The 26,302-nt window shown below is 39.7% G+C and overlaps 1 protein-coding gene across 4 annotated transcripts in view; it reads right to left on the bottom strand.

Moving 5' to 3' along the window:
- PSAT1 (phospholipid sterol acyl transferase 1) overlaps positions 1-24,774 on the bottom strand; it is a 380,472-nt gene extending 355,698 nt beyond the window's left edge. For 2 of the 4 annotated variants that reach the window (XR_016247812.1, XM_089377882.1), the window contains exons 1-2: positions 24,333-24,774; positions 8,670-8,805 (exon numbers count right to left, since the gene is read on the bottom strand). Coding sequence is in view for 2 of the 4 variants with exons in the window: in XM_089377882.1 (XP_089234008.1) it covers positions 8,670-8,805; positions 24,333-24,632 (436 nt within the window). In the remaining 2 variants the exon portion in view is untranslated. The remainder of the gene's footprint in view (positions 1-8,669; positions 8,806-24,332) is intronic. The other 2 variants (XR_016247813.1, XM_089377881.1) reach the window with 1 other exon arrangement.
- Positions 24,775-26,302: the final 1,528 nt, after the last annotated feature.

Below are 26,302 nucleotides of genomic sequence, written 5' to 3'. Positions count from 1 at the left end.
CACAATCACTCCAGGGGCAACTTCAACAACCACAATCAAAGGAATGGCAGGTTCAATGGCAAAGGAAAAAGGAATGTGGGACATCAAGGAAATGGTCAACCCTCCAAGAAAGCAAGGAACTCCAGGTATGAAGAATCAAATGTTGTTAACAATAAACAAAAGGAATACTATCTTATATCGGCCCTCTCCACTACCTCTCCTCCGGACACTTTGGGGAATTGGCTAATTGATAGTGGTGCCTCAAGGAACTTCACTAGGTACAAGGAAGCTCTCTCTAATCTGATAGAAAAGGAGACAAACTTGGAGATTATTCTTAGAAACAATGCCACCTATCCTGTGAAGGAAGTAGGGAATGTTACCCTTCAATTGAATCAAGGTAACACAATTCATTTACAAGAAGTTCTATATGTACCTGATCTCAAGAAGAACCTGGTGTCCATTTCGGCAATGGAAGACAAAGGATACAAGGTGGCATTCATTGATGGAAAGGTACGTGTTTGGAAAAGAAATTTTAAAGATGCTTTTACTCTTGGGTTTCGGGTTGACACTTTGTATCAAGTTGGAGGAAGTCCATTGGGAGCCATGTCTTGCGACACATCTCTACAATCCGAACTATGGCACCGGAGGTTTGCCCATCTTCATTATAAGGCTCTTCCCGATGTGAGACAGATGGTGACAAGTATGCCCGAGTTCAAAGTAGAGCATGAAGGTATATGTCTGGGATGTGCTGAGGGAAAACTTACAAGGGGACCATTCCCCTCAAGTAATAGCAAGACCACCGATATATTGCAGTTGATCCACTCCGACATATCTGGTATGATGCCCGTAAACTCTTTGGGAGGATACTTATATTATCTCACTTTTACGGATGACTATTCTCGCAAGACTTGGATCTACTTCTTGAAAAGGAAGGATGAAGTGTTCACCTGGTTCCATCACTTCAAAGCCATGATCGAAAACCAATCCGAGAAGAGAATCAAGATATTGAGAACTGATAATGGGACTGAGTACGAATCAAATGAATTCCATGACTATTGCAGAGAAGCTGGCATTAAGAGGGAGACCACAACACCATACACTCCCGAGCAGAATGGTGTGGCTGAAAGGAAGAATCGTACTATTATGGAAGCTGTTCGTGCCATGCTTCATGATCAAAGGCTTCCGAAGTTTCTATGGGCCGAAGCTGTGAATACCGCCGTGTATGTTCAAAACCGATGCCCTCATCAAGCATTGGACTCCAAGACTCCCGAAGAAATGTTCACTGGTAAGAAACCCGATGTCTCTCATTTTAGAATTTTTGGAAGTCCCGTATACTTTCATGTGCCGAAAGAGAAAAGAAGCAAATTGGGTGCATCTGGAAAGAAAGGAATCTTTGTGGGCTATAGCAAAAATTCTAAGGGCTATAGAATTTATGTGGCTGGTCAAAGGGAAGTTGAGATAAGTCATGATGTCACCTTTGACGAAGATATGGCTCTTAGCAAGATCAACAACCTTCCTATCCCAAGGAAGGACAAAGAAGCAGACACCGGAAGACAGGGTGAAAAAGAGGACAAAACGATGTTGGATGTTGATGAACCTATGGATCCTATTGATCCTCCTCCCCAAGATCCCTCCTCCTCCAAGAGGAGGCCCTCATGGCTTAGGGAGACTCTCGAAGATGCCAAGAGACATATTGCACCAAGGGGGACTTTCCGTGAGAGCAAGAAGCCGAACAGGTATCAAGGATACTTGACCGCCATGAGCACTATCATTCAAAATGAACCTTCATCATTTGAAGAAGTCGTGAAGCAACAAGTTTGGAAGGATGCTATGAATGAAGAGTATGAGTCTATTATGAAGAATGATGTCTGGGATGTGGTCCCTAGACCCCAGGACAAATCGGTTGTCACCTCTAAGTGGCTCTTCAAAATCAAGCATGGAGTTGATGAAAGTGCTGAAAAGTTCAAAGCTCGCTTTGTTGCCCGAGGCCTCTTTCAAAAGGAAGGTGCAGATTACGATGAGATATTTGCACCTGTTGCTTGATACACCACCATCCGCTCGCTCTATCATAGCTCTTGCTGCCTCACAAGGATGGAACCTACATCACATGGATGTCAAGACCGCTTTCTTGCATGGTTCGATCAAAGAGGAAGTCTATGTGGAACAACCCGAGGGGTTTGAGGTTCATGACTGGGAATCTCATGTATGCAGGTTGAAGAAGGCTCTCTATGGCTTGAAGCAAGCACCCCGGGCTTGGTATGAGAGGATTGATAGCTATCTGATGAAGTTGAGATTCACTAGGAGTGAAGTCGATCCGAACCTTTACTTTAAGGTTGAAGATGATAAACCTCTCATACTGGTACTTTATGTGGACGACCTCTTTCTGACAGGTGCAGACCCTCTCATTCACAAATGTAAGAGATAGTTGGCTTCTGAATTTGAGATGGAGGACCTAGGACTGATGCATTACTTCCTAGGGTTGGAGGTCTGGCAAAAGCCAGGAGAAATTTTCCTATCTCAAGGAAAATATGTTGTGAAGATATTGGAGAGATTTGAGATGGTGGACTGCAAGCCTGTGACTACCCCGATGGAACTAAACTTCAAGAAGTTATGTGGTAGTGTTGTCGGACCCGTATTGGGAAATACCTCTGAGTATCGTCAACTCATAGGAGCGCTCATGTTCTTCATGAACTCCCGTCCGGATATATGTTTTGCAGTTAATACGTTGAGCCAATATATGTTTGAGCCTCATCACACACATTGGATTGGTGCCAAGAAGCTTCTAAGATATCTTCAGGGCACAATCACTCATGCACTGAGATACACTGCCGGAGATGTGAGGCTGCATGGTTATTCTGACGCTGATTGGGCTAACAGTGTGGTGGATCGCAAGAGCACTTATGGGTGTTGTTTCTCTTTGGGTTCTGCTTCGATATCTTGGATGAGCAAGAAGCAGAAGTCGGTTGCTTTAAGCACCGTTGAGGCCGAATACATAGCTGCGAGTATGGCCTCCTGTGAAGTTGTCTGGTTGAGGAAGCTCTTCAGTGAGTTGTTTGGACATGTGCTGGATACCATCGTGATCCTCTGCGACAACCAAAGTGGGATCCGATTAGCATAGAATCTCGTATTTCATGATCGCTCCAAGCACATCGATATCATGTACCACTTTATCCGGGATATGGTACAACGAGGAGCAATAAGGCTCCATCACATTGGGACTGATGAGCAGGTCGCCGACATTCTGACAAAGCCCCTCAGAAAAGTCAAATTCTCGACTTTCCGAGAACGACTAGGAGTCGTGGAGAGACCCTCTTATGAGGGTCTTGTATGATATAGACATTGAACTCTAGGAGCTCTGGGGGGCTTGGGGTACTTCTTGGAGCAATGAGTAACCATAGGGTGAGTGGTTCAGCCTTCCCCTAGTGGTTTGCTATGTACAGGGTGAGTGGTTCAGCCTTCCCCTAGTGGTTTGCTATGTACAGGGTGAGTGGTTCAGCCTTCCACTGTGATACCCCGTGGCAACATGTAGGCAGGATGAGTGGTTCATCCTTCTCCTACTGAGACATCCTACCCATGCAGTTTTGGACTCATGGGAAGTACCTCTCCTCTGGCCAATGAGTAGGGAAATGAGAATAGGGACCATAGTACTACCGATGGACGCATCGTGTGCTACTGTACTCCCTATGCTAGGATGATATTGATCTGGGATCAACTGCAACTGACTTCGGGTCAGTGAGAGTGGTATGACACTCTCTTTATTGGAACTGATTTCGGGTCAGTAAGAGTGGTATGACACACTCTCTTTATTGGAACTGACTCTGGGTTAGTAAGAGTGGTATGAGACACTCTCTTTTATCTGGGACTGACTTCGGGTCAGTACAGAATGGTATGATACATTCTCAATCACTTATTCTTCTTCATAGTTCAGCAGAGCAGAGCAAAACGGTGCAGAGCAAAGTAGAAGAGTGCAGAGCAGTGCATTGATGGCAGAGATAGTACCGACTGGCAGATGGATTAGCAGATGGAGTTCTCCCAGTTGAGAGGGAGTGTTAAAATTGGCAACTAGGGCCAAACTCCATATGGGTCACCTTATTTATGACAGATGATATTTTTCTTGGATTCCTCTCTTCGAGAGGTGTAGGATTGATTTAAAAATCATCTGATTCCGACATGTAAAAATTGAGATATGAATTTATTTGTATTATAGACAAATTTTCAAGGTCGGCCAGCAAGCAAAACAGGCATTTTCACCCCCAGCTCATCCTCAATGTTGCATATAAAAGGAGGAGACCTCAAGTCATTATTCCATCATCTCATCCTCACATCTCTCTCTCTCCTCACTTGATTGGGTATGTTAAACTAGGCAGCATCTCTCACCCGTGCAAAGGAAGAAGGAAGATTTCTATTTGGGCAGCGTTGACCAGGTTTGACCGAAGTGCAGAAGTGTTGTTTTGGGCTGCGTTGACCAGCATTGACCTCTCCTTGACTGCGTTGTAGGTGTGGTTGCTTCTCCTTGGTAGGCTACAGATTTTGGCACAGATCCCGAGGTGATCTGACCTCTGGTTTGACCAGCGTTGACTGCCCTAATTGCTAGCTGCACTCTGACTTTCGTCGACCAGCATTTGACTAGATTTTGCAGGGTTGTTTTGGAATGTTTGGGTCTGCTGTTCGAGGCCAAACTTGACTGGGTTTGACCGAGTTGCTTGAAGGAAGAATTCTAACCTATTTGACCAGTGTTGACTTTTCTCGTTAAAGCTTTGTTGCTGCTGTCATAAATTATCAGATTTGTAAATTTTGTACTATCTCTCTCTGTTGAACTATTGAAGAATATAAGAAGAATTGATCAAAGGTTTCCCCACATTGGGGCTTGTCCCTGGCTGGTGCCACATCTTGTGTCCTCTTGGCTTGTCTTCTACTATTTATGTTTATGCTCTATCTGCATTTTACTCTCATGCCGATGTGATTGCTAAACTGGGTATTGATATTGGGCTAATTAAGAAATTGAAGTAAATTGCTCTTAAGCATAGAACATACCAAAAATTAACACTTGAGCAGCAAGGCAGGAAGTGCTCAAAGTAGACAAGTAATGGTTGAAGAGAGCAGGGCTCTAAGAGAGTCCCTAGAGCAAGAGCAGGTTAGAGTACCTGAGAAGAAGCCACTCAAGATGGAGCCTCAGCCAGTATCTCAGTTTGAGTCTCAGATAGTTGGCAGTTGGGCCGACCAGCGAGATGATGAGTAGAGCCCAAGGCGAGTGGAGGCAACCACTCAATCAGTGACTCCTAGTATACGGAGAGTTCGAGCCAAGTGGGTAGAAGAGTTGTTTAGAGAGAATCAGAAGAGAGCTGGACCTCCCAGTACCACCTTCAACGAAAGTAAGCAACCACTGAGATACACGTACATGGAACTTATGACTAAGGTGATAGACTTATAGAGCATGGATGGAAAGAACAGGTCTTCAGATTAGATTCCCTAGGAGAAAGCAAGGAAGTCGTCTAGTTCAGAGGGATCAATTGCAGCACCGGAGAATGTGCTAGTGTTGAAGACAAATCCAGGTGGACAAGGTTCTTCCATAAGTAAATTCCTTGCTAAGAAGGAGTGTTGAAAATGTAGCAAGTAAAGGTCTTTTGGCTTGTGTTTTAGCCATTGAAGACCTCGATTTGTCTTCCTCTCAGTATAAGTGTGAGCTCATGAGTTAGACTTTAGTTAGGATGAGTTATTTCCAGTTTATTGGAATAATCATCAAGTCAGCATGTGTAAAGTTGGAGCTTCAATTAAGTGGAGTCTTCATCAGTTTGACTATAGAATGAGGTGGCAGTTAGCAGTTTAGTTAGAGCAAGTTAGTCTTCAGTCTTGATTGAAGGAAGAGCGAGTTAGATCTCCAGTGTTGATTGGAGAGAGCACGAGTTAACAACTCCAGTGATGATTGGAAGGAGAGCAAGTAACACTCTTAGTTAACTTGCTATCAAAGCTCGAGTTCTAAATTAAGTTGGGCCTCCTTGCATGGATCAAAGTTCACCTATAAAGAGAGGACGAAGGCACAAGTAAATCACAATTGTTTTGTGCACAAAGGTTTGTGTGACAAGACAAAGCTCACGAGTTTGTGAGAGAGCCTTGATTGTGGAGAGTGCAGGAATTGTTTCCTAAGAAATAGGAGGAACAAGTGCGCTAGGATTTAGGAGTTGGTTGTGCGCAGAGAAAAAGAGTTGGGTCCTAAGAAATAGGGCTGCCAAGTACGCAAGGAAATAGGGATTTTCCCTATTAAATAGGAGCTGATCTGTGCTAGTGAATAGGGGCTCTTGCACTAGGAAATAGGGACCTAGTGCACAAAGATTAAGGAGCCTCTAGTGCGCAAAGATCAAACAGAAGAGAGCAGATTTTGCAGAGCAAGTCAAGGTGGCAGCAGAGGATCAATTGTGTGCAGAAACCGAGATAAAGTAGTGATCAAGGTAAGCCAAGATCAATTTGTATCAGCTGAGATTTGTGTGAGAAGCAGAATGTTTTCTCAAGAGAGATAGATTGCTTTGTAATATATTCAATTGCTCCAACAACAATCAGTAAAATAGCCACATCAAGCAAGCAGGTTTTCCCTATTGGGTTCCTGAGAATACAAGTGTGCCAATATCTGTGTGATGTGTTTTTATCTGTGTTTTTATTCCACTGCATATGAATTGTTAAGAGACAATGTATCTTGGTGAAAGTAAACTAGGTTTCAATTTTCAGATATTCATCTAAGTAGTTGCAGAGTCTCATCGAAATTTAACACGGTGCCTTGGACAACTATGTACTTGGTGCTTGCACATTTCTAAAAGTTGATATTTAATATTTATACAGCAAATTGTTTCTATGACATCATTCATGTCTTTGGGAATTCTACATATTTATCATTTTTTAGCTTTTTTGAATTAATATAAATATTAAGATTGCTATACCCAATCCACCATTCCCTGAGAAATTTGGGGGTGAACTCTACCCATCCCAGACACCTCTACCCCCATCTCACAAGTCCGCACTCCAGAAACTTGTGCAACATAGAATATAAATACAGAAAATGGGATGCCTCAACTCGTACACTTTAATCCAGCATGTATGAGAGTTTCAGCTTGGAATCTAATAGGCTGTCAAAGTTTGGTTTCCTCAGAAGGTGCTCACTCAAATTCAGCATAGTTGTTTGTTCAACCCTTCTTTTGGTTCAGAAGTGCCACTGAGTTTAATGTTCCTTAATTCCAGCAGCTGCTAAGTTCAGTTCAAATTTCATGTAGGAGAAGAGCATGAGTCCATTTTAAAATCATGCTCATGAACTTCAGTTCAACTTAGAATACCAGAGTTTTCACAGGCCTTTCACTCTTTCACAGATTTTGGCCAGTGTATAACAGTTTTCTCTGCAAGATCAATACAGGCTTGGACCATATAGCTGATGCCTCTGCTGTGATTTCCCTAACCAGATCTTTGAGATTTTGGACCAGCACTATAGTGGATGCCCCATATTTATTTTAATCATTCATAATTGCAGCAAGTAGGCTATTTGACGGAATTCATCTGCATTTTAGATGTAGACAAAACTGCATTATTTGAATATTTCTATGGCTTTTCAGTTTCTCTTGGACACTTCTATCCAATAAAAGATATTCTTGAGTGTCATCAGCCTCTATTGACAAAACTGACACATTTTCTGTGCGGTCATATTTTTCAGAAGTCCAGAGTTTCTCAAATTTCTTAAGAAATTGTCAAATTTCAGAAACAATGTTTCCATAATATCTACAAGAGATTCTGGAATTTTCAAATATATCTTATATCATAAAATAGAAAAAAATAATGCTCAATTTTCCAACCCTGGAGACAAAGTTTAAATGGCAACTATAAGAAATATCATTTTCCCCTGATATACAGAACGAATACAAGTAAACCGTCAATCAGAATCCTTTGGCATGGTAATGGAAGCATGTCAACAGGGAAGCGCTTAATTAAAATGCAACTTATGCATTGTCTTTTATATACTCTAAGAGAGCATGAATTGACCTCTTTTCCCGTACTACTAACCATGGGGAAGGTGTTAAACATCCATAGAATCTGAATTCTAGAGAAGCAAAAGGAAAATAATGCTGCAGAAAAACCCACTAAAAAGAGACAAATGAGCATGATGTTAAAGAATGTAGGATGGTTCATCACTTCTCTACCTGCTCACAGCTACCTTAGCTAACTCACTCACACACACACACACATAGCCCACAACCACCTTAGCTGTCTCTTGCTTTCTCTCTCTCTCTCTCTCTCTCTCTCTCTCACACACATATAGAGAGAGAGAGGGGTTAGCTCAACCAATTGCCACCCATCTTACTGGGCATTTGGCTAGTTCCATGCCGACAAGTGCCCAGTTCAAATCTCACTAGATGAGACGCACTAGCCTACACTGACAGGTTTGCTGCAGATACCATCCACCAATATGGGGAAGCATCCCTTGGGTTCCCCATGAGATGTTCGCTGTATATATATATTTCTGAAGAATTGAATGATTGTGCAATTTCAATTAATATATGTGGAATGCATGGGCAAAAACACTGGTCATGACTATGTATTGAAGACAATGAAGAAAATAATCAAGAATAACAGTTTAAAAGAAACATGTGCTGTTTTCTTTCATTTTCCTTGCAAAGGAAACTGATCATTCAAATTTCAAAATACACCAAAGTTACCTGTTATAAAACCAGGGTCGAGCTCTGTAATAGCAGACAGACCTGTGTCAGGTCGCGACCTGCATTCAGGATGGTCTGTTTGATTGTATGGGTCAAGCATCATGCACTTTAGCCAACAATTCACAACAGAAATTACCTGCCAAAAAATAAAAATAAAAAAGAAAAGTGAATGAGTTGCATTGAATTTACTTATGACAGAAAATTAAAGGCTTTACATAACTCGATTGCAATTACAAAACAATTGGCCATTTTAGCAAGACTGTTAAACAAGGGACATGCTATAAACTATTTAGTAAACTCATAATACTAACAATAGAACCCAATACCCACCGTTTCTTTAGTCACATTGAAGTTAGATAATAAGATATGATAAGATAAGTGTATTAATGTCCGACAAATGACCACTAAAGTAGGTCAATGGGACTGTTAGGTACAATGATGTCCATGCAAAAAGGAGTGCTAAAGTGGCTCCTATATAAAAGCCAGACGCAGAAAGTAAAATAAAAGTCTAATATAAAACCTAGAAAGCCGACTCCAAAGACAAAGAGACAATTCAGGAGATATATGTACAAGGTGAATGGATCTAGAGTCTATAGTGCAAGTGGTATAAGCCTACCCTAGTCCATTGGAACATCTCTCGTAACATCCAAGGCTGAATAGAGAAAACACAAAATAGATGTATGTCTGGAAGAAGAATCGAAAGAGGAGCTGCAATGAGTGTTGTTTTGCTGCCTAGAAGGAGGAACCCATCACTATGATCCGGAAGATATCATCTAGCTACTGGTCTGGCTGTTGATATGAGAGCTAGTCTGGTGATGCCTCTAGGCTGCCATTGGAGTAGAAATAGTGCCCCATGTCCTTATTGATCTATGGTTATCTCTATTCATCTATCGTTTGGTATCAGAAGGGGGCAAGTACCTTAAAAAAGGAAGTAATCCATTGGGTGGAAGCTAGTCCAGGATGTGGCTGTGGATGTGACCAGAGGATAGAAAAGTGGAGACAATGAACCTCTTACATTTAAAAGGCCAAGCATCTTTAGTCTAGGTATTTAAAGGAATTTCCAAGTGTCTATAGTTCTCTAAAAAGATAGTGGAACCACCCTCGGATCTCATAGGTAAACCAAGCATCTAAATATGAAGTGCTCCTTTGTCTCAACCTCTCAAAAATGGCACAAGTAGCAGATGTTATTTGATCTATCAATCTGATGGTCACTCTTAATTTGTAGTTTATGAGAGCTGATGTTGAACAAGCCCATATGGATCCAAAGAGATTGCACCCAATGGCAAAGTGTGTAATGGGGTTGAACAATGAATCCATCCTTCATAACCTTGAAGTGTTTAGCATAGAAGGCCATCTTTGGATGTAACCCTCCCTTAGGGTTCATCCAAGTGACCCATACAAATTGTTTGTAAGTATCCTCTCTGATGATCGTGTTCATCCCCTATTTGGTAGGTAAGAGGTGGTCAAGTGCGTCAAGGGAATATCTAAATGGAGGAACCTGATCCATTGTAAAACCAACAGATGCTAGGAAATCTGAGACCAATGCATATCAATAATGAGTGAAAACAGGAGAACAAGTATGCTATGGACTCTAAAGAGCAACATGCCAAGTATGGATATTGATCCCGCCCCCTTGGCAAAACTTTGAAGTTTGAATGCAATGTAGGAGTGACAAAAAACTAAAAATTGTTTCAAGCTAAGTTGTAGGAAACGCTGGCAGGGGAGGAGTTTCCATACGGAAACGGAAACGAAACGCGTACGGTACGGCCCAAAAACGCATTTCTGGCCGTACTGGCACGTTTCTCGAGGTGGAAATGTGGCCAGTACGGCCGGAAACATGTTTCTAGGCCGTACGACGCCGTTTCCACATGCAACTTGACTTTTTTTTATTTTTTTTATTAATTTGTCTTCTAATTTTTAATTAGGTTTTTCTAATGCCTTCTAGTTGCTTCTAGATGCCTGTCTAAAGTTATAAAAGTGAACTTTTTCCCTAGTGTTGATATGCAGTTCATCAGGAAGTTTGAGGCATATGCAGTTCATGGTAATGTTAAATTCTTAAAGTAAAAGGATGAAAATGAAAAATAAAGGAGAATATCACTTTTACTTAAATGAAAAGTGATATTCTCCTTTATTTTTCATTTTCATCCTTTTACTTAAATTTTTAACATTACCATGAAATGACTCAGGATGTTTGAGAGTGGTTTCGCCCTCATTGGATTTCATATGGAGAAAGTAGAATTTTAGATCTCACTCAAAATCCAGCAGACTTATCTGTTTTTCAGGATTTCAGGATTGTGGGGATTGCAATGTTTCCATTGGATTTTATCATGTACTAGGGTATGGAACTTGTATTTAATCAAGAGAACCAAGCCCTCTATGCAGGGGAGACTCCCAATAATCAAGAGCATGTAGGGTACTAGGGTATGAAACTTGTATTTAATCAAGAGCACTAAGGTCGTTCAACTATGTAGGAGGAGACTCCCAATCAAGCACGAGACAAGAAATTAGAAATTTCTCGTGGCTGATTTTGGATATTTCTATTTTCATTATGTGATCATTCATGAGTAAATGTGATGTAAATTTAGAGACTTATAGTTTATGCATTGACAATTGACAATTTTATCATAATGTAATAAATTAGAATGTATCATATATGCTTTATGATTGCACATATTTCTTAAATGTCCTAATATATATATATAAATATATATATATATATATATATATATATATATATATATATATATATATATATATATAAATATATATATATATATATATATATTCGCATTTCCCCGTTTCCAAAATTTGGGGGGTTCACGTTTCGTACCCGTGCCCGTTTCGGAAACTCGTACCCGTGCCCGTTTCGGAAACTCGTACCCGTTTCCCTGTTTCGTGCAACCTTGGTTTCAAGCCAAAAGGGCCTAGCACCAAACTTTGCGAGGACAATGGACTGACAGACTATCTCTTTGCATTTGTTGATTGGACAAAGTAGGATGGTCTATACTCTCTCCATTGAAGACCAATCAAACTCTAGTAAACTAGCAATCTATCTTAACAAAGAATCCATCAAGCAACGAGAGGAATCAAATCTCTCACGATGCAAACCTCTTTTGAGTGCAAAACTTGAGGAAAGGTTTGCACCTCAAGAGATTTGGTCCCTCTCAACACTTGATAGATTCGGAGTTAAGATGGATCTATGTTGGTTCTTTATAGTACTATTTATATTATATATAAATTCCACATTTCTATATATAGAAATATTCTTATTTTTTATTCTATTAAAACCCTCATAATACATATAGCTACATATATATGCATATGGCATTTTCCTTTGACGTGTTTTATAATTTCTTTATTTAATATTTTAATGTGATATGCATAGCATAGATTATATATATATAGCTGAGAAAAAGAGTTTATTGTAATAATTAAGTCATTACATGATTATTAACTAAATTTAAACATGATGTTTTGAAATATCATGATTACAAGTATGAGCCATCATTATTTAAATTTCTTTTAATATGAAATGCATGACATGAATTTTCCGAAGAAAAAAAATTGTCTGTAATTTTTAATAAAAACAAAAATACAATATAACAAATTGAATTAAGCGGACTTATTATTTTTTATGACTTTTATGACTTTTTTCTTTTTATTACTTTTTTAATTTGCGAACATTATGTTTTTCATTCTTATTTTTTGATCTAACACCACACTACAACATCTCTCCCATATTGAGCCATAAAGCGCCTCTCAACACAACTAAGTCCCCAAACATCAAAGTTATATAAAAGTGTGGGTCAAACAAGAGTGTCCATGAGCGACATCTTGGACGATATGTATGTCCTAAGAATGGTTCTGGAAACATTGCCTCTCAATTAGGACCAAGGATCCATAGCCCTTCCTAATTTGGGGCTGAAGTGGAAGCCCAAACTAAAACAAAGTTCTGCGAACAGTACCCCAAATAAGTATATATGCTAATGATCGCAATATCTTCTCTAAAAAAGAAATGGTGATCAAAGAGGATCTTCTTCGACCCATTGAAGATCATGACCTTGGTTTTACATAGGTTGACCTTCAATTAACGAAGGTCACAAAATAGGGACAAGGCATCCAATTGTCTCTCCAACCCTTCAAGGTATGAGGCTAAAAGGATCACATCAACTGCAAAAAAAAAGATAGAAATCAAGGCCTAGTGGAGAAGGCACCCTTTACCATCCTAGATATGCCCATGCAAGGACTCCAACTCATCAATGTGGATCCCAAATAATGTGGGGAAAAGGGGGCAACCTTGTTTGACCCCAATGGTACTCTTGATAAAATCTAATATCCTATGTGCTATGATTAGACGACTAAGGACTGACTCATATAGGTACATAATGGCAATCAATAAGGTCTATGAGATACAAATGTCTCTATGTATTTGGAACAAAGCCTCCCAAGGAGCGAAGTCAAAAGCTTCCAAAAGTCCAAAAAGCAGCAATAGACTTTCGAAGAGCAATGTTATGCCTCCTCAATGACAGCCCCGAGTGTAAGGATGTGAACAATGGTTTTTTTGCTCAAGTTGGAATCTAACCTATCCTCTATCTCTAGATTTTTTCCTCTCAAGCTCCCTAGACAACTTCAAATGGAGGACCGTAGCATAAAGTTTAGAAAACATGTGACCTACCATGATCGCCCTATAGTTGTTGGGATCAATAATAGAGACAAATTTGTGAATCGGGTGCACTGATACAGATCTGAGAAATTTTTTTTGTATGCAAGTCTATTGTTAAGATTTGCTACAGTCATCTTGAAAGAAGATTTTTAAGCAGGCAGCATTGTCGGCTTACTATCAGTGGCTTTTGAAAAATTCAGTAGTTCATTTTGAAACTGCGCTCAGGGAGTGTTCTTGATCAGCTAGCTTCTTTGCATCCTAATCTCTTGAGTTCTTTCATTCCTTTCTAAGGTCGAGCCCTCTGTAAGCCAGGTAGCCTTCACTGAGTCTTAGCCCCGGCTTTGCTCACTGTGATAAAAGCTTACAGTCGTCTATCTCGATACAGAAATAAACCCTTCTCTCTCTATCTAGTGTTTGTTTGTGCTTCTTACAGTAAATCAATCTTCTTTGGGAATCTTTTCATACTTATATCAGCATCTGTCAATTTCTGTCTGGATCAGCCTGCATCCTCGTTTGAAATCCGTGCCGGATTTTTTGTATTTTTTCATATCTTGGGAAACGTACAGATGGCTTTGCTAACCAATCTCATGTTGGAAGGCAATCAGGAATATTCCGAGCAGACAGAATCTGTTTTTTATGCCTTTATGGCTAAAAGGTCGTCAGATCATGTACCGTCTTCTGCTTGGTATATTGACTCTGGTGCATCACGCCATTTCTCTCACAGGCATGACTGGTTTATTGACTTCTCACTTTTCAGTGATTCCGTGGTATTTGGCGGAGGTGAAAAGTACACAGTAGCTGGCAGAGGTGCAGTTCAAATTCAGTCTGGTGGGCGCACACTCATATTTCTGAATGTATACTATGTTCCCGGTATGGAAATTAATCTGCTGTCTGTCAGCCAGATTATGAGGAATTCTCCTCAGCTTGATGTTGTGTTCAGTGCACACAAGTGCTCTATTATTGACAGGGAGACTAGTATAACAGTCGTTGTTGGCCTAGAGGACCATGGTCTATATAGGCTACTTGACACCGGTGACTATCCAGAAGTGGCTCTAGCAGCACGTGTCTCTCCCATCAGTACTCTTTGGCATCAGCGATATGGGCATCTAAATATGCAGTATCTCTCTCAGCTCTCCCGGGAGGGACTTGTGTCAGGATTACCTGATATTCAGACTCAGCAGTTGGGGGTATGCGGCGCCTGTCAAGCGGGAAAGCAACATCGGTCTTCATTCAAGAATGGAGAATCTTGGCGTGCATCTAAGGTACTCCAGTTACTTCACGCTGATATTTGTGGTCCTATGAATACAGCTTCTATCACTGCTTGCAAATATTTTTTACTTATTGTCGATGATTTCAGTAGAAAGATGTGGGTGTATTTTCTAAAAAATAAATCTGATGCACTTAGTACCTTTCAGAAATTTAAAACCTTAGTTGAAAAAGAGTCTGGCTGTAACATCATGACTCTTAGGACCGACAATGGGGGGGAATTTTGTTCTTCAGCTTTTGCCAATTTCTGTGATATTCATGGCATCAAACATCAGTTAACCACACCCTACACTCCTCAGCAGAACAGTGTTGGCGAGCGCCGCAACCGCACGGTTGTTGAAATGGCTCGTTCCATGTTACAACACAGGAGTGTTCCAAACAGATTCTGGGCTGAAGCAGTATTTACTGCTGTTTACCTTCTTAACAGATCACCCACTCAGGCTGTTACAGGGAAGACTCCTGAAGAGGTTTGGTCTGGCCGTAAGCCTAAGATCAGTCATCTCAAAGTATTTGGCTCAGTTGCATATGTTTGGATTCCAGCTGCTAAGCGCTCTAAGTTGGATTCCAAAAGCCAGAAACTCATGATGACAGGGTACAGTGATCATCACAAAGCCTATAGGCTGATAGATATAGCCACTGGTCGTCTTAGCTTCAGTCGGGATGTTGTCTTTGATGAGGAAAGAGGATTCTTTCAGCAATGTTCTGAGGATCAGCCTCACAGTGTTCTTCTTCCAGTCGGTCCACCTGATGGGAGGGATGATGTAGCATCAGTATTTGATAATACTCTATCTGAGCTTCCTCCAGAAGCCAACCCTCCTCTTGCCGTCCCTATTGCTCTTGAGCCTTCTCCACCTCCTTCTGATATTGGTTCCTCTGCTCCTGATATTGGTTCTTCTTCTCTTCGGCCTAAATGGTGGGCTAAAACCATAGGTGATCTCCGGGATGATGAGCTCCTTGAAGGTAGAACTTCTAGGCATAAGAACAGACAACAGTCTACAGTCAATTTTGCTCTTATGGCTAACCTTCACAGTATTTTTGAGCCTCAAACATATTCAGAGGCTAAGGGTACATCTGAGTGGGAACAGGCTATGGAAGCAGAATTTCAGAGTCTTCAGAAGAATCACACATGGACACTTTCTGATCTTCCTGCAGACAAAAACCCCATAGGCTGCAAATGGGTGTATAAAGTAAAATACAAAGCTGATGGAACCTTAGACAAGTATAAAGCTCGGCTTGTGGCTCGAGGATTTTCACAGAAGGAAGGCATCGACTATGAGGAGACTTTTGCTCCTACAGCCAAGATGAGTACCATAAGGCTTGTTCTTGCCCTAGCAGCTCAGTTCAATTGGAAAGTTCATCAGATGGATGTAAAAAGTGCTTTCCTAAATGGTGATCTCCAAGAAGAAGTCTACATGACGCAGCCTCCAGGATTCAAGGTTGCTGGTCAAGAACAGAAAGTGTGTCGGTTAGTTAAAGCAATCTATGGATTGAAACAAGCTCCTCGGGCTTGGTACATGAAAATTGATCAGTACCTGACAGATCAGGGTTTTCAGCGGAGTCCATCTGATGCAAACCTGTATATCAAGCATACTGGTGATGATATCTTGTTTGTAGTTGTCTATGTGGATGATCTTATCATTACTGGCAGCTCTGCACATTTGATCCATGGGATCAAACAAGATCTATGCAAAACTTTTGAGATGACAGACTTGGGACTTCTTCATTACTGTCTGGGGGTTGAAGTGTGGCAGACTGAAAATCAGATCTTTCTTTCTCAGTCCAAGTATGCCAAAAATCTTGTGGAAAGGTTCAGAATGCAAGATTGCAAACCGGCCAAGACTCCTATGGAACCAGGGCTCAAACTTTCAGCACAGTCATCCTCTCCTCTTGTGGATGAAACTTTATTCAGGCAATTAGTGGGCAGTCTCATCTATCTTACTGCTACCAGACCTGACATCAGTTTTGCAGTAAGCTACATTTCTCGCTTTATGTCAGCTCCTAAAGCTGATCATTGGATAGCAGCAAAGCGGGTGCTACGATATGTGCGTGGTACTTCTGATTATGGCCTCTTATATACTCGCAGCTCCAATCCTATTCTCAGTGGCTACACTGACTCTGACTGGGCCGGTTCGGTTGATGACCGTAAATCTACAGCTGGGTATGTGTTTAGTCTAGGATCTGGTGCTGTTACTTGGACTAGTAAGAAGCAACAGGCAGTGGCTCTCTCCTCAACAGAAGCAGAGTATCGGGGAGCTGTTAAGGCAGCCTGTGAGGCAGTTTGGCTTCGTCGTATGCTTGCAGATATGCATGTTTTTCAGACAGGGCCTACTTCTTTGTTTTGTGATAATCAGGGAGTGCTCAAACTTGCCAAGAATCCAGTCTTTCATGAACGAACAAAGCATGTGGAAACTCACTGCCACTACATTCGACAGCTGGTTGAAGACAGCTCAGTTCAGTTGCACTATGTTCCCACAACAGAGCAGCCCGCCGATATTTTCACCAAGCCTCTTGGTCCTGATAAATTTGTAAAATTTCGCGGGTCTATTGGTGTTGTAAATAGATTGAGCATTAAGGGAGGGTATTAGAATTTATCTCTATTTAGTAATGCTCAGTCTTTTAGCTGTTTCTATTTTTATTCTTTTAGCAGTTTCTTAGATGAAACTGTTTGTTCTATATTCTACATAGAAACCTGATGTTTCTATTATTGTAAATATCTTTGTATTATCATTGAGCTGTTTGCTCCAGGTTAATGTATTTCATTCAATATTCTTTTACATGCGTGTTTCGCACTGTTTTACATATACCACAGAACTTCAGCCCTCTTCCACACATACGAACCACAGAATTTCAGCCCTCTTCAACAGGATCAGTCCACGGGAGTTTCTGTCTTCTTGCACAGAGATAATCACAGAGATTCGGCCTCTAGCACAGAGATAAACCACAGAGAAAACTTAGCCTTTCCAAGAGATATGCCACAGAGAAATTCAGCCCCTCCAAGAGATATGACTTGTCTTCTATATCTTTGTTCTGCTCCTTGACTTGCTTCGTATGGCTAGAGATGCTATTTCTTGATGCTCAGACAGAATGATGGTTGGAGAGGAGGACGAATGACTTTAATATATACTTGTAGTGAACCATGGATCAAATGGGTGCCAAGAATAGCTGGGCCGACTTGAAGGGTAGAGGGCCGACTTGGACTACTTGTGGTGCTGAAACAAAATTTAAATTTGTCTTTTTGATAAATACAAAAAAATTTAATATTCTTATGAGCATGAAGAACATGCTTCACATGAACAAGTACATCAATAAAAATATATCAATATGAAGACCGACCATAGCTACAAAATTCAGCAGAAGCCTACTGTGGCTTTGCAAGAGTTGGCTTAAAGAGTAAGGACTTGTGCTGAGGTGACAATGGGCACTTATCATGTGTAGTGCCACCCTAGCATCTTGTTAAACCTTGACAAGACTGCTAATTTGGTCAGTAACAGGACTAATTTACTTACCTTCTCAAGGGTGGATTTAATATATCAACATTGTTTCGAGAAAACTTTTGCCAGTATTTCATGCTTATTTTCCCCTTCAGGACATTGCCTTCCTTGCTGGTCTTATTTGGAACTTTAGGGAAAAAATCATCAAGTTTAGGCTTAGTTTTGGTTCAAAGAGCACTTTTTTTGTTGGGTTTCACATTGCAGATAGTATGTACTATGGATCAGTTTGCCCATGGTATGTGCATGATCTGATGATGTTTCCAGATAGCACAAGAATGCAGGATAGTACCTAATTGCAGCAAGCATCGTGACTTCATGGGAACAACAGTAAGGCGCTTTCTTGCGGATTAGCTCAGCCTGCTTCAGAGGTTACTTGGGAGTGCAGGTAAAGTATATCTGGCCACTGATTTTGAAGAGAATTTAATTGCAGATGTCATGATTAGTTTATCTCCTGTATTGACAATGTTTGCAACAGAGATCAATGCTCTTTGCCATTGAGGCAGTGCTTTATGTTCGTGAGTACCAATGCTACCTTTGAAGACAATCATAGCACCTTTATTTTAAAAATACCTTATTGTTCTAAAGGGATTTTTACAGTAATCCATGACTGTTTTGCCCTTGATGACACCAATTTTATTTGCTGGTATTTTGTGTTATCAACAACAGGACAAGCATAGCACACCTGGGCCTTACTTTGGCTCAGTTCATAAATCAACAGGTCATCAAACTTGTTTGTAAGTTTGTAACAGATGTATGCTGGGTCGAGAAGGTGCACATTTTAATTGTCATTTTTGGCATGAGTCTCAATGCTACTTGTCACCTTCCTATGCAAAACACCTCCATGAAAGATTATTCTTTGATCATGCACTAGGGCTTCTTGTGCCATGCGTCTTCCTTATCCTTGGAACGCTCATCAAGACGACCACATATAAACCACCTCCAATAAAATAATGATAAAGACCATGTAAAGGAGAGCTCTGCAAGGAAGGAAGTTATTCCTCATTGGGATGCTAAAATAATGCCAAATATAATAGGAAGAGCTAGAGCACTCCTTAAATGAAGCCAACGACCTCCTCAAAAAGTGAATCTCATTGGTCAAGGTTGCAAGAAACAGTCAACTGGTTGTTATAGCAACACCTGAAGAGAGGATAACCTCAATCCACATGCCTCAATTGTAGGTGCACATAGAAGTATGTACTTGCATATGGAAATGATTTTTATATGCCAAGTGTAAACGGCTCATGCAAGGCACTTCTCCAAACTATCCAATATCTCTCTATGTGACATGCCTCCAAATATGCGAATGGGCCTCAAGGGATGTGAGATGCCCCTCCAAAATAGTTAGCAAAGAAACATGCATCAAAATATGCATAGATGCCTCAAAAGGCGATCCTCAATGAGAGAATACACATTATAAACTACAAACAAGGCCTCCAAACGGACCAAACCAAATCATCCATGAACCACTTGCTGAAAAAGGCCTTCAATACTAGTACAAATCTCCATGCATCATCATGAGTGGTAACAAGAGTAATTCACCTCCCAGCCTTAAGCACAGAGGAAGGATACTAACCTCAAGTTGAACCATAAGGCCACCAAGACGAAGGATCACCTACAGGTTGTCTTTCACTCAAGTTTCAACCCCTCCCATTGTTCTCATGGCTCGGCTAAATATAGACATCTACCAATCCTCCAGGGTCCTCAACTGCATGTAATCAATCCATTGATCTTTATCTCTTACTCTCAACCATTCACAAGACAAACTCAGGTGTTCCCCTTCTGTGCATTCACTCGTGGAGGGAGTCCATCGCAGCAAGAGATCTGGAATGGCATCCCATGGCTCAAATGCAGTGATTATTCAGCACAAACACATGGGATTGCAGGTTTTCGTCTTCTCCCCCACCTCTCCACTCTGTACAGCCATAAATTTTGCATCCAAAACCAGTCACCAAAAGAACCTACAGCAAGGTGGTCGTGAGTTTCCTTAATGACACTATGGCAAATGGTAGGGAGTTCTTCAGTCAACTCATGGCAAGGGAATCTTTTCCTATGGACCCACTTTCTGATTCCCCTCTTGTGGACTCTATAGCAACCTTGTGCTCCTGGCAGGCATCTTGGACATTTAATTATATTTCATATTCATTTTATATATACTATGCACAATGGGGACATCACCACATGGTGTCCCAAAAAAATAAGCAAATTTTTTAAATAAAGTCTATGTCCATCATGTCCTATGTCTCATTATATCCAGTATTCTCTAGCTGGGCCTTCGCTTTGGGCTCCCTTCTAGGCATTTGTACAAGACATTTACAATTTTTATAATATTTACAACACAGAGATTATAACTCACTAATCAAACCACATGGCCTGAAACCTGTCAAATTATCCATACAATTACAATTGTACATAATCTGATCAAATATGTTCTAAAGGTCCAAAATTAGGATACTACAGTTCTACTTCCTTTTTCTCTTTATGATATGGTTTCTTGAGTTGACTGATATTATGTACCAATTGCTAAATGAGAGAAGAGTTAGAAATCGATACTATTAGACTCCTCCTACTATGGTCAATGTAATGTTTAGGATTAGCCCACAAGGGCAGCTCAATCAGCAATTGACATGTAATGAAGTATTATGTAAATTGTGAAATTGTGAGAATCAAGGTTCAAACTTCAAATCACTCCGTGGGTGTTTACCACACCAAAAAAAATGTAATGTTTAGTATTTAGTCTTTGAAGAAACATTTAAAATTTTAAAAAAAAGCACAAATATTTGATGATTTCACTATTATGTTTTATAAGAATTTCTTTTAGATTCTAATAACTTTTGACCTTTGTTTCAGGATTGATGTTTTGGGTGGGAATTTCCTAGTCAAATTAATGCTTTAGGATCCATGAGGAGGTTATAAAACAAGATCAGGAAAAAATTACTGTCCGTAGCTTCTATGCATTTCGTTGGTGTGTTAAAGGTTCAAAGCATGGATTCTGCTTTTATGACTGTTTTTATGATAGGTTAATCCGCCATGTCAAATGCTCTGCTGAAGTTTGATGTAAATCTATAAATTTTAGCCATTTTTAAGAAAAAAATGATGCTTCCCATAATACAAATGAATGAGTGGATCTTGCATGAAGTTAAATGTAGCAAAGCTGTGCCTCAGGTATCTCTAATATAAAGTTGACTCAACAAAAAGCAACACAAAATTTGAGGCACAACATCTATTAATGGTCAACAAAGTTGATTCAATAAAAAGAAATACAAATATTGTTGCATACATCTATTAATAGTCAACAAACATGTCCATGTGCACTAAAAATTACACATCTCTTGATTGACGCTCCCAGTTGTTGTAGAAGCATCTACTCTAGAATAAGGAAAATGCATAAATTTGGATAAAGATTGGATTAGCGAAGCAAACATTTGCAGTTTGAAAACAATTATCGTTCGTTTGCATTAGTTGTATGTGTGGCAGTTAGAATCTAAATTGGCCAAGAATCCCAGAGTATATACAAGTATCGATAACACTGGATAATACTATAGTTTGGAGAGAAACTTTTGGTAGCATGGATGGGCATTGTGAGTTGGGTTTTACAAAGAGAGATGTAGGGTGACAACTTTAACTTTAAAAGCAATTTGGTTTTTAGGGATTAATTATCGATATATTTCTTTCTTTTATTCTTTTATATCTTTGTCTATCATCCCTCATTTGTTCCCAATTATGTTGTTGTAAAATGCAGTCTAAACATTTATGTAAAGTGAAATAGTTATCAGAATATCAACTCCACGGTTGTAATGAAGCATGGTTTTAGTTATAGTCATTTTACAAAGATTCTCCAGTGAGTTAGTGTGAACATATTGATAAGTGTGGAGGAACATATAGAGAATATTTGCGTTATAGGCAGTGTTACACAGGCAATTGTATTGAATCATGGTTTTAGTTTCCATGGGTTTGAAAAGATTTTCTCCTGAGATAATGTGAACATATTGCCAAGTGTAGAGGAGTCGATAACATAGAGAATATTTGTGTATAGGCAATGTTACATAGGAAAGTGCCCCCCCGGGGTTGGGGACATGCCCCCTGTCCTCTTGGGAAGGCAAAACTTGATGAAAAACATTTCACAGTATCCCGCAAAAAGCAAAACTTTGGCGAGACACAATGTAGCACACAAAAATCAGGGACATTTCCCACATGGTGGGGATGCCTGGCACCCCCCATGTCCCCCCCTGTTCTGTCTCCCACATCAAAATCTATGAAACCTGGGTGTTCCCCTCACAAAATCCGATACTCTTGAGCTCTCGCTCAAAAAAATTGAGACTCTTGGTCTCTCCCCCTAAAAATTAGAGACTACCAGGCTGAGTAGATCGTGAGTTGGGCTTTAGAAAAAGAGTTGTAGGGTGACAACTTTAGTTTTAAAAGACCATGGTTCAGGCTCCTGGGCAGGAGTAAATCTTCAAGCATTCTTAGTAATCCAGCTTTTAGTGATCAATTCTCAATATCTTTCTTTTTTCTCCTTTTTTTTCTTCATCAATCATCCTTCATTTGTTCTCAACTCTGTTGTTGTAAAATACAGTCTAAACATTCATGTAAAGCGGGATAGTTATGAGAATTTTCACTCCACAATTGTATTAAAGAATCATTTAAGTTACCATGGTTTTGAAAACATTCTCTAATGAGTTAGCGTGAACATATTGACAAGTGCAAAGGAATATATGACACCAGAATATTTGTGTTATCTGCAGTGCCACACAGGCAGTTGTATTGAAGAAAAGTTTTAGTTACCATGACTTTGAAAAACCATGAAAAGATTCTCTCATGAGCTAGATTAAACATATTTACAAGTGTCAAGGAATATAAAACATAGAGAACATTTGTGTTGTAGATAGTGTTACACAGGAATGTGCTCTCCAATCTCTCGTAATGGCAAAACGTGATGTAAAATGTTAAAATGTTTCACACCATCCCGCAGAAAACATAATGCAACACACAAAATGAGATGATATTTCCACCAACATTATTTGTCCCTGAGGATGGCTGGAGTGTCCACTTGAAATGTCAGACGTTTTATGAATTCACACACAGTTTACCTCATTCAAGCACACAAGTATCAAGGATGCCGGGTGCTTCAATCTAGTACTCTTAGGTGCTCCCCTCCGAAAATTCAAAAAGCATAGGCTTTCCTCCACCCTGAGATATCCAAACAGGAAGCCTAGACTCTCCACTCCCACATCCCCATACACTAGGAATTTGGTTGAACATTAGCTATAGGGACTATTTACATGAAGATTAGTAGTTGTGAGGTCAATGTGCCACTAATACTATGATCCACAATATTCCTTGGTGTGCTCCCCTCCCAGAATTCAAAAAGCATAGGCTTTCCTCCACCCTTAGATATCCAAACAGGAAGCCTAGACTCTCCACTCCCACATCCCCATACACTAGGAATTTGGTTGAACATTAGTAATAGGGAATATTTACATGAATATTAGTTGTTGTAACTTGTGAGGTCAATGTGCCACTAATACTATGATCCACAATATTCCTTGGTGGTTACAATTGATAATAGGCATTGCAATGTGTCACGAGGACCAATTTATAAACATGACACTAAGACCAGACCCATGGGCATATCAATTTCTCTACATTATATTATATATTATTTCTGGTTATATGAGATCGACTATTTCCTTCGTTTTTCCTTTTAACATCTCTCACGCTAATTGCTAACTTAACTGGTGTGTAAAATCAATCTTGTAAACTACAACTTGTAGATCAAACCTTGCTATACACATGATGACGATCATTGATGTGGCAACACCCTGTCTCAACCACTACACTAAGACCAGACCCATGGGCATATCGATTTCTCTACATTATATTATATATTATTTCTGGTTATATGAGATCGACTATTTCCTTCGTTTTTCCTTTTAACATCTCCCACGCTAATTGCTAACTTAACTGGTGTGTAAAATCAATCTTGTAAACTACAACTTGTAGATCAAACCTTGCTATTAATAAATCCTTGAAGAGTTTTATAACAGTATCAAGTAAAGACTTCGAATGATTCGGGTGATTTCAATTGTTAGAAGGGAATTAAAACCAAAAACAACTACACCATAATTTCACTCCGTTTTCAACTGCCACTGCAAAGTCTTCTTTGTATCAATAATTTCAGACAATTGATGAAGTCAGAAGATGAGTAACTTCATGGCAAACAAAAAGAGAAAACAACTTACACACCTTTCTGCTGTCGAGCCAAACAGAATCCAGCGGTTGGAAATCAAGAGGAGAAAAGGGGCAATCGAGCATGGCCCATGCTCTGAGTTGCGTTGAAGCAAATCCCGGAATTATAACTCCAGAAAGCTTGGAACTGTACTCCGACCATCGTTCCCCTTCACCACTGGCCTCTTGCGCCTCTAATGCGATCGCCAGAAGAGTATACAACATAAGGATCTTTGTGAACAGAGTTGATGATGATGCTGCCATGACTGCCGGCCCTTTCTTCCTTTTTTCTCTGGCCTTTGGCAATGACTGCCCCATGTCTATGCCTTATATCTCATTTCATCACATGGCTTTTATAAAGCCTTCAAATGGCGCTGTTTTCGGCACTTAAATTTTAAAGAAATTATTCAATATTTTTCCCAAATATTGCGGTCTGACAATTTTAGTTACAGACCACTTGGTTTTCTGTTGGACCTGTGGACATACCTACTTCTCACGAAACTGCTGGGGTTAAATATAAAAAATATTAAAAGTATAGTGATGTGTGGTTTGACGGTAATTTACATGGGTGAATTAGGGGAGACCCAAGTTTAAATCTCATTGAGTATAATGATCTGCTGTGGTAGCGGCTAGAGGGGTGGATTCGCCTTTCCCGTGAGTCTGCTCTTGCTAAAATCATAGGAACTTTGTATACCCGACTCGCAGGTGGTTGGTTATGCTCTTGGTGTTATAGTCGCAGCTATGAGGTTTGATCTGGGTTTCGGTCTCTCATATAAATTGATCTGGGTTTGGGTCTCTCATATAAATTAAGCTTGGCAGTTATCGATATATATAAAATACTAATAATAATAAACCTTAAAATATATTTAAAATTAATTAATGATAATAAATTCATACCATTTTACCAGTAAATGACGTCACAAAATACAAAATTGTACATTATTATGAACCAATTCATTGCAAAAAATTTTATGTAAGCGGATTGTCAAAGTCAAAGTGTTTACACAAGTAAAACTTTATAAAAATAAAAATAAAAATTAAACCTTTATAAAATGGAGGTTGTAAGTTCTCCAAAAACTTATTAAAAGGCTCCTATGAAAACCTTTTGAGAGTTAACAAAGTTGACGAGTAACCATGGAATCTTGGACCTGCATAGGCTAATTTGTTCCATGTGTAAGTGCAGCATAATGACGTATCACTAGAGAAAAATGACAACTTTTCTTAACCTTTTGCTAGTTCCTTATAAACTTTTTCTTCCTAACTTTTGAGATACTTTGAGATGCGTGTTATCTCGATTATAATTTTTCACACTTTATTTGAGAGATTGTATTCTTTTCCCACTTTATTTGAGAGATTGTATTTCCACAAAAAAGCATTAAAATTAAAATGGGAAAAGGAATGATAAACTTTTTTTTAATGTTTTTTAATATAGTTTGAGTGGGTATAATATTTAAGAGTATAGGTTTTTTTCCTAAAAGGTCATATTTTCAAAATTAGAAGGGGACAGAGTATGTATGCCTTCGTAGATTTAGCAATCAAATTGTTGCGCAGAGGTGGGTCCCTTGTCCCACAAACAAGGGGGTCTCATACACCAATTGATAAAATGGGAGAGACCAAACTGGAAACTAGCAACTCACAGGTGAGCAAGCTACACCTAGAGACTGCCCAAGTAGTATGCTCTATCTCATTAATCATTAAATCATAAATATATAAATTTACATTCAATTTAGGGAGATAAAAACCATATCCTAAAAATAGGAACTAACTCTAATCTAGGACACACACACAACCGTGAAACAAACTTTCTACATTAATTTTCAACTCTCCCCCTTAATGGAGAAAGGATTCACTTGCACACCTAACATCTCCCTAAACAATTCAAATTTAGTCTTCCCAAGAGGCTTGGTGAAGATATCAGTTGCATTTTCACAGGTGTTACAATATTCAATAAAAATCTCTTTGGACTGAACCTTTTCTCTAACAAAATG

This window comes from Pinus tabuliformis, chromosome J (genome assembly GCF_031772625.1).
Source record: "Pinus tabuliformis cultivar Carrire ecotype Pingquan chromosome J, CPIR1, whole genome shotgun sequence".
Taxonomy (NCBI): domain Eukaryota; kingdom Viridiplantae; phylum Streptophyta; class Pinopsida; order Pinales; family Pinaceae; genus Pinus; species Pinus tabuliformis.
The sequence above is the reverse complement of the archived record's forward strand: the minus strand, read 5'-3'. Positions and strand labels throughout refer to the sequence as shown.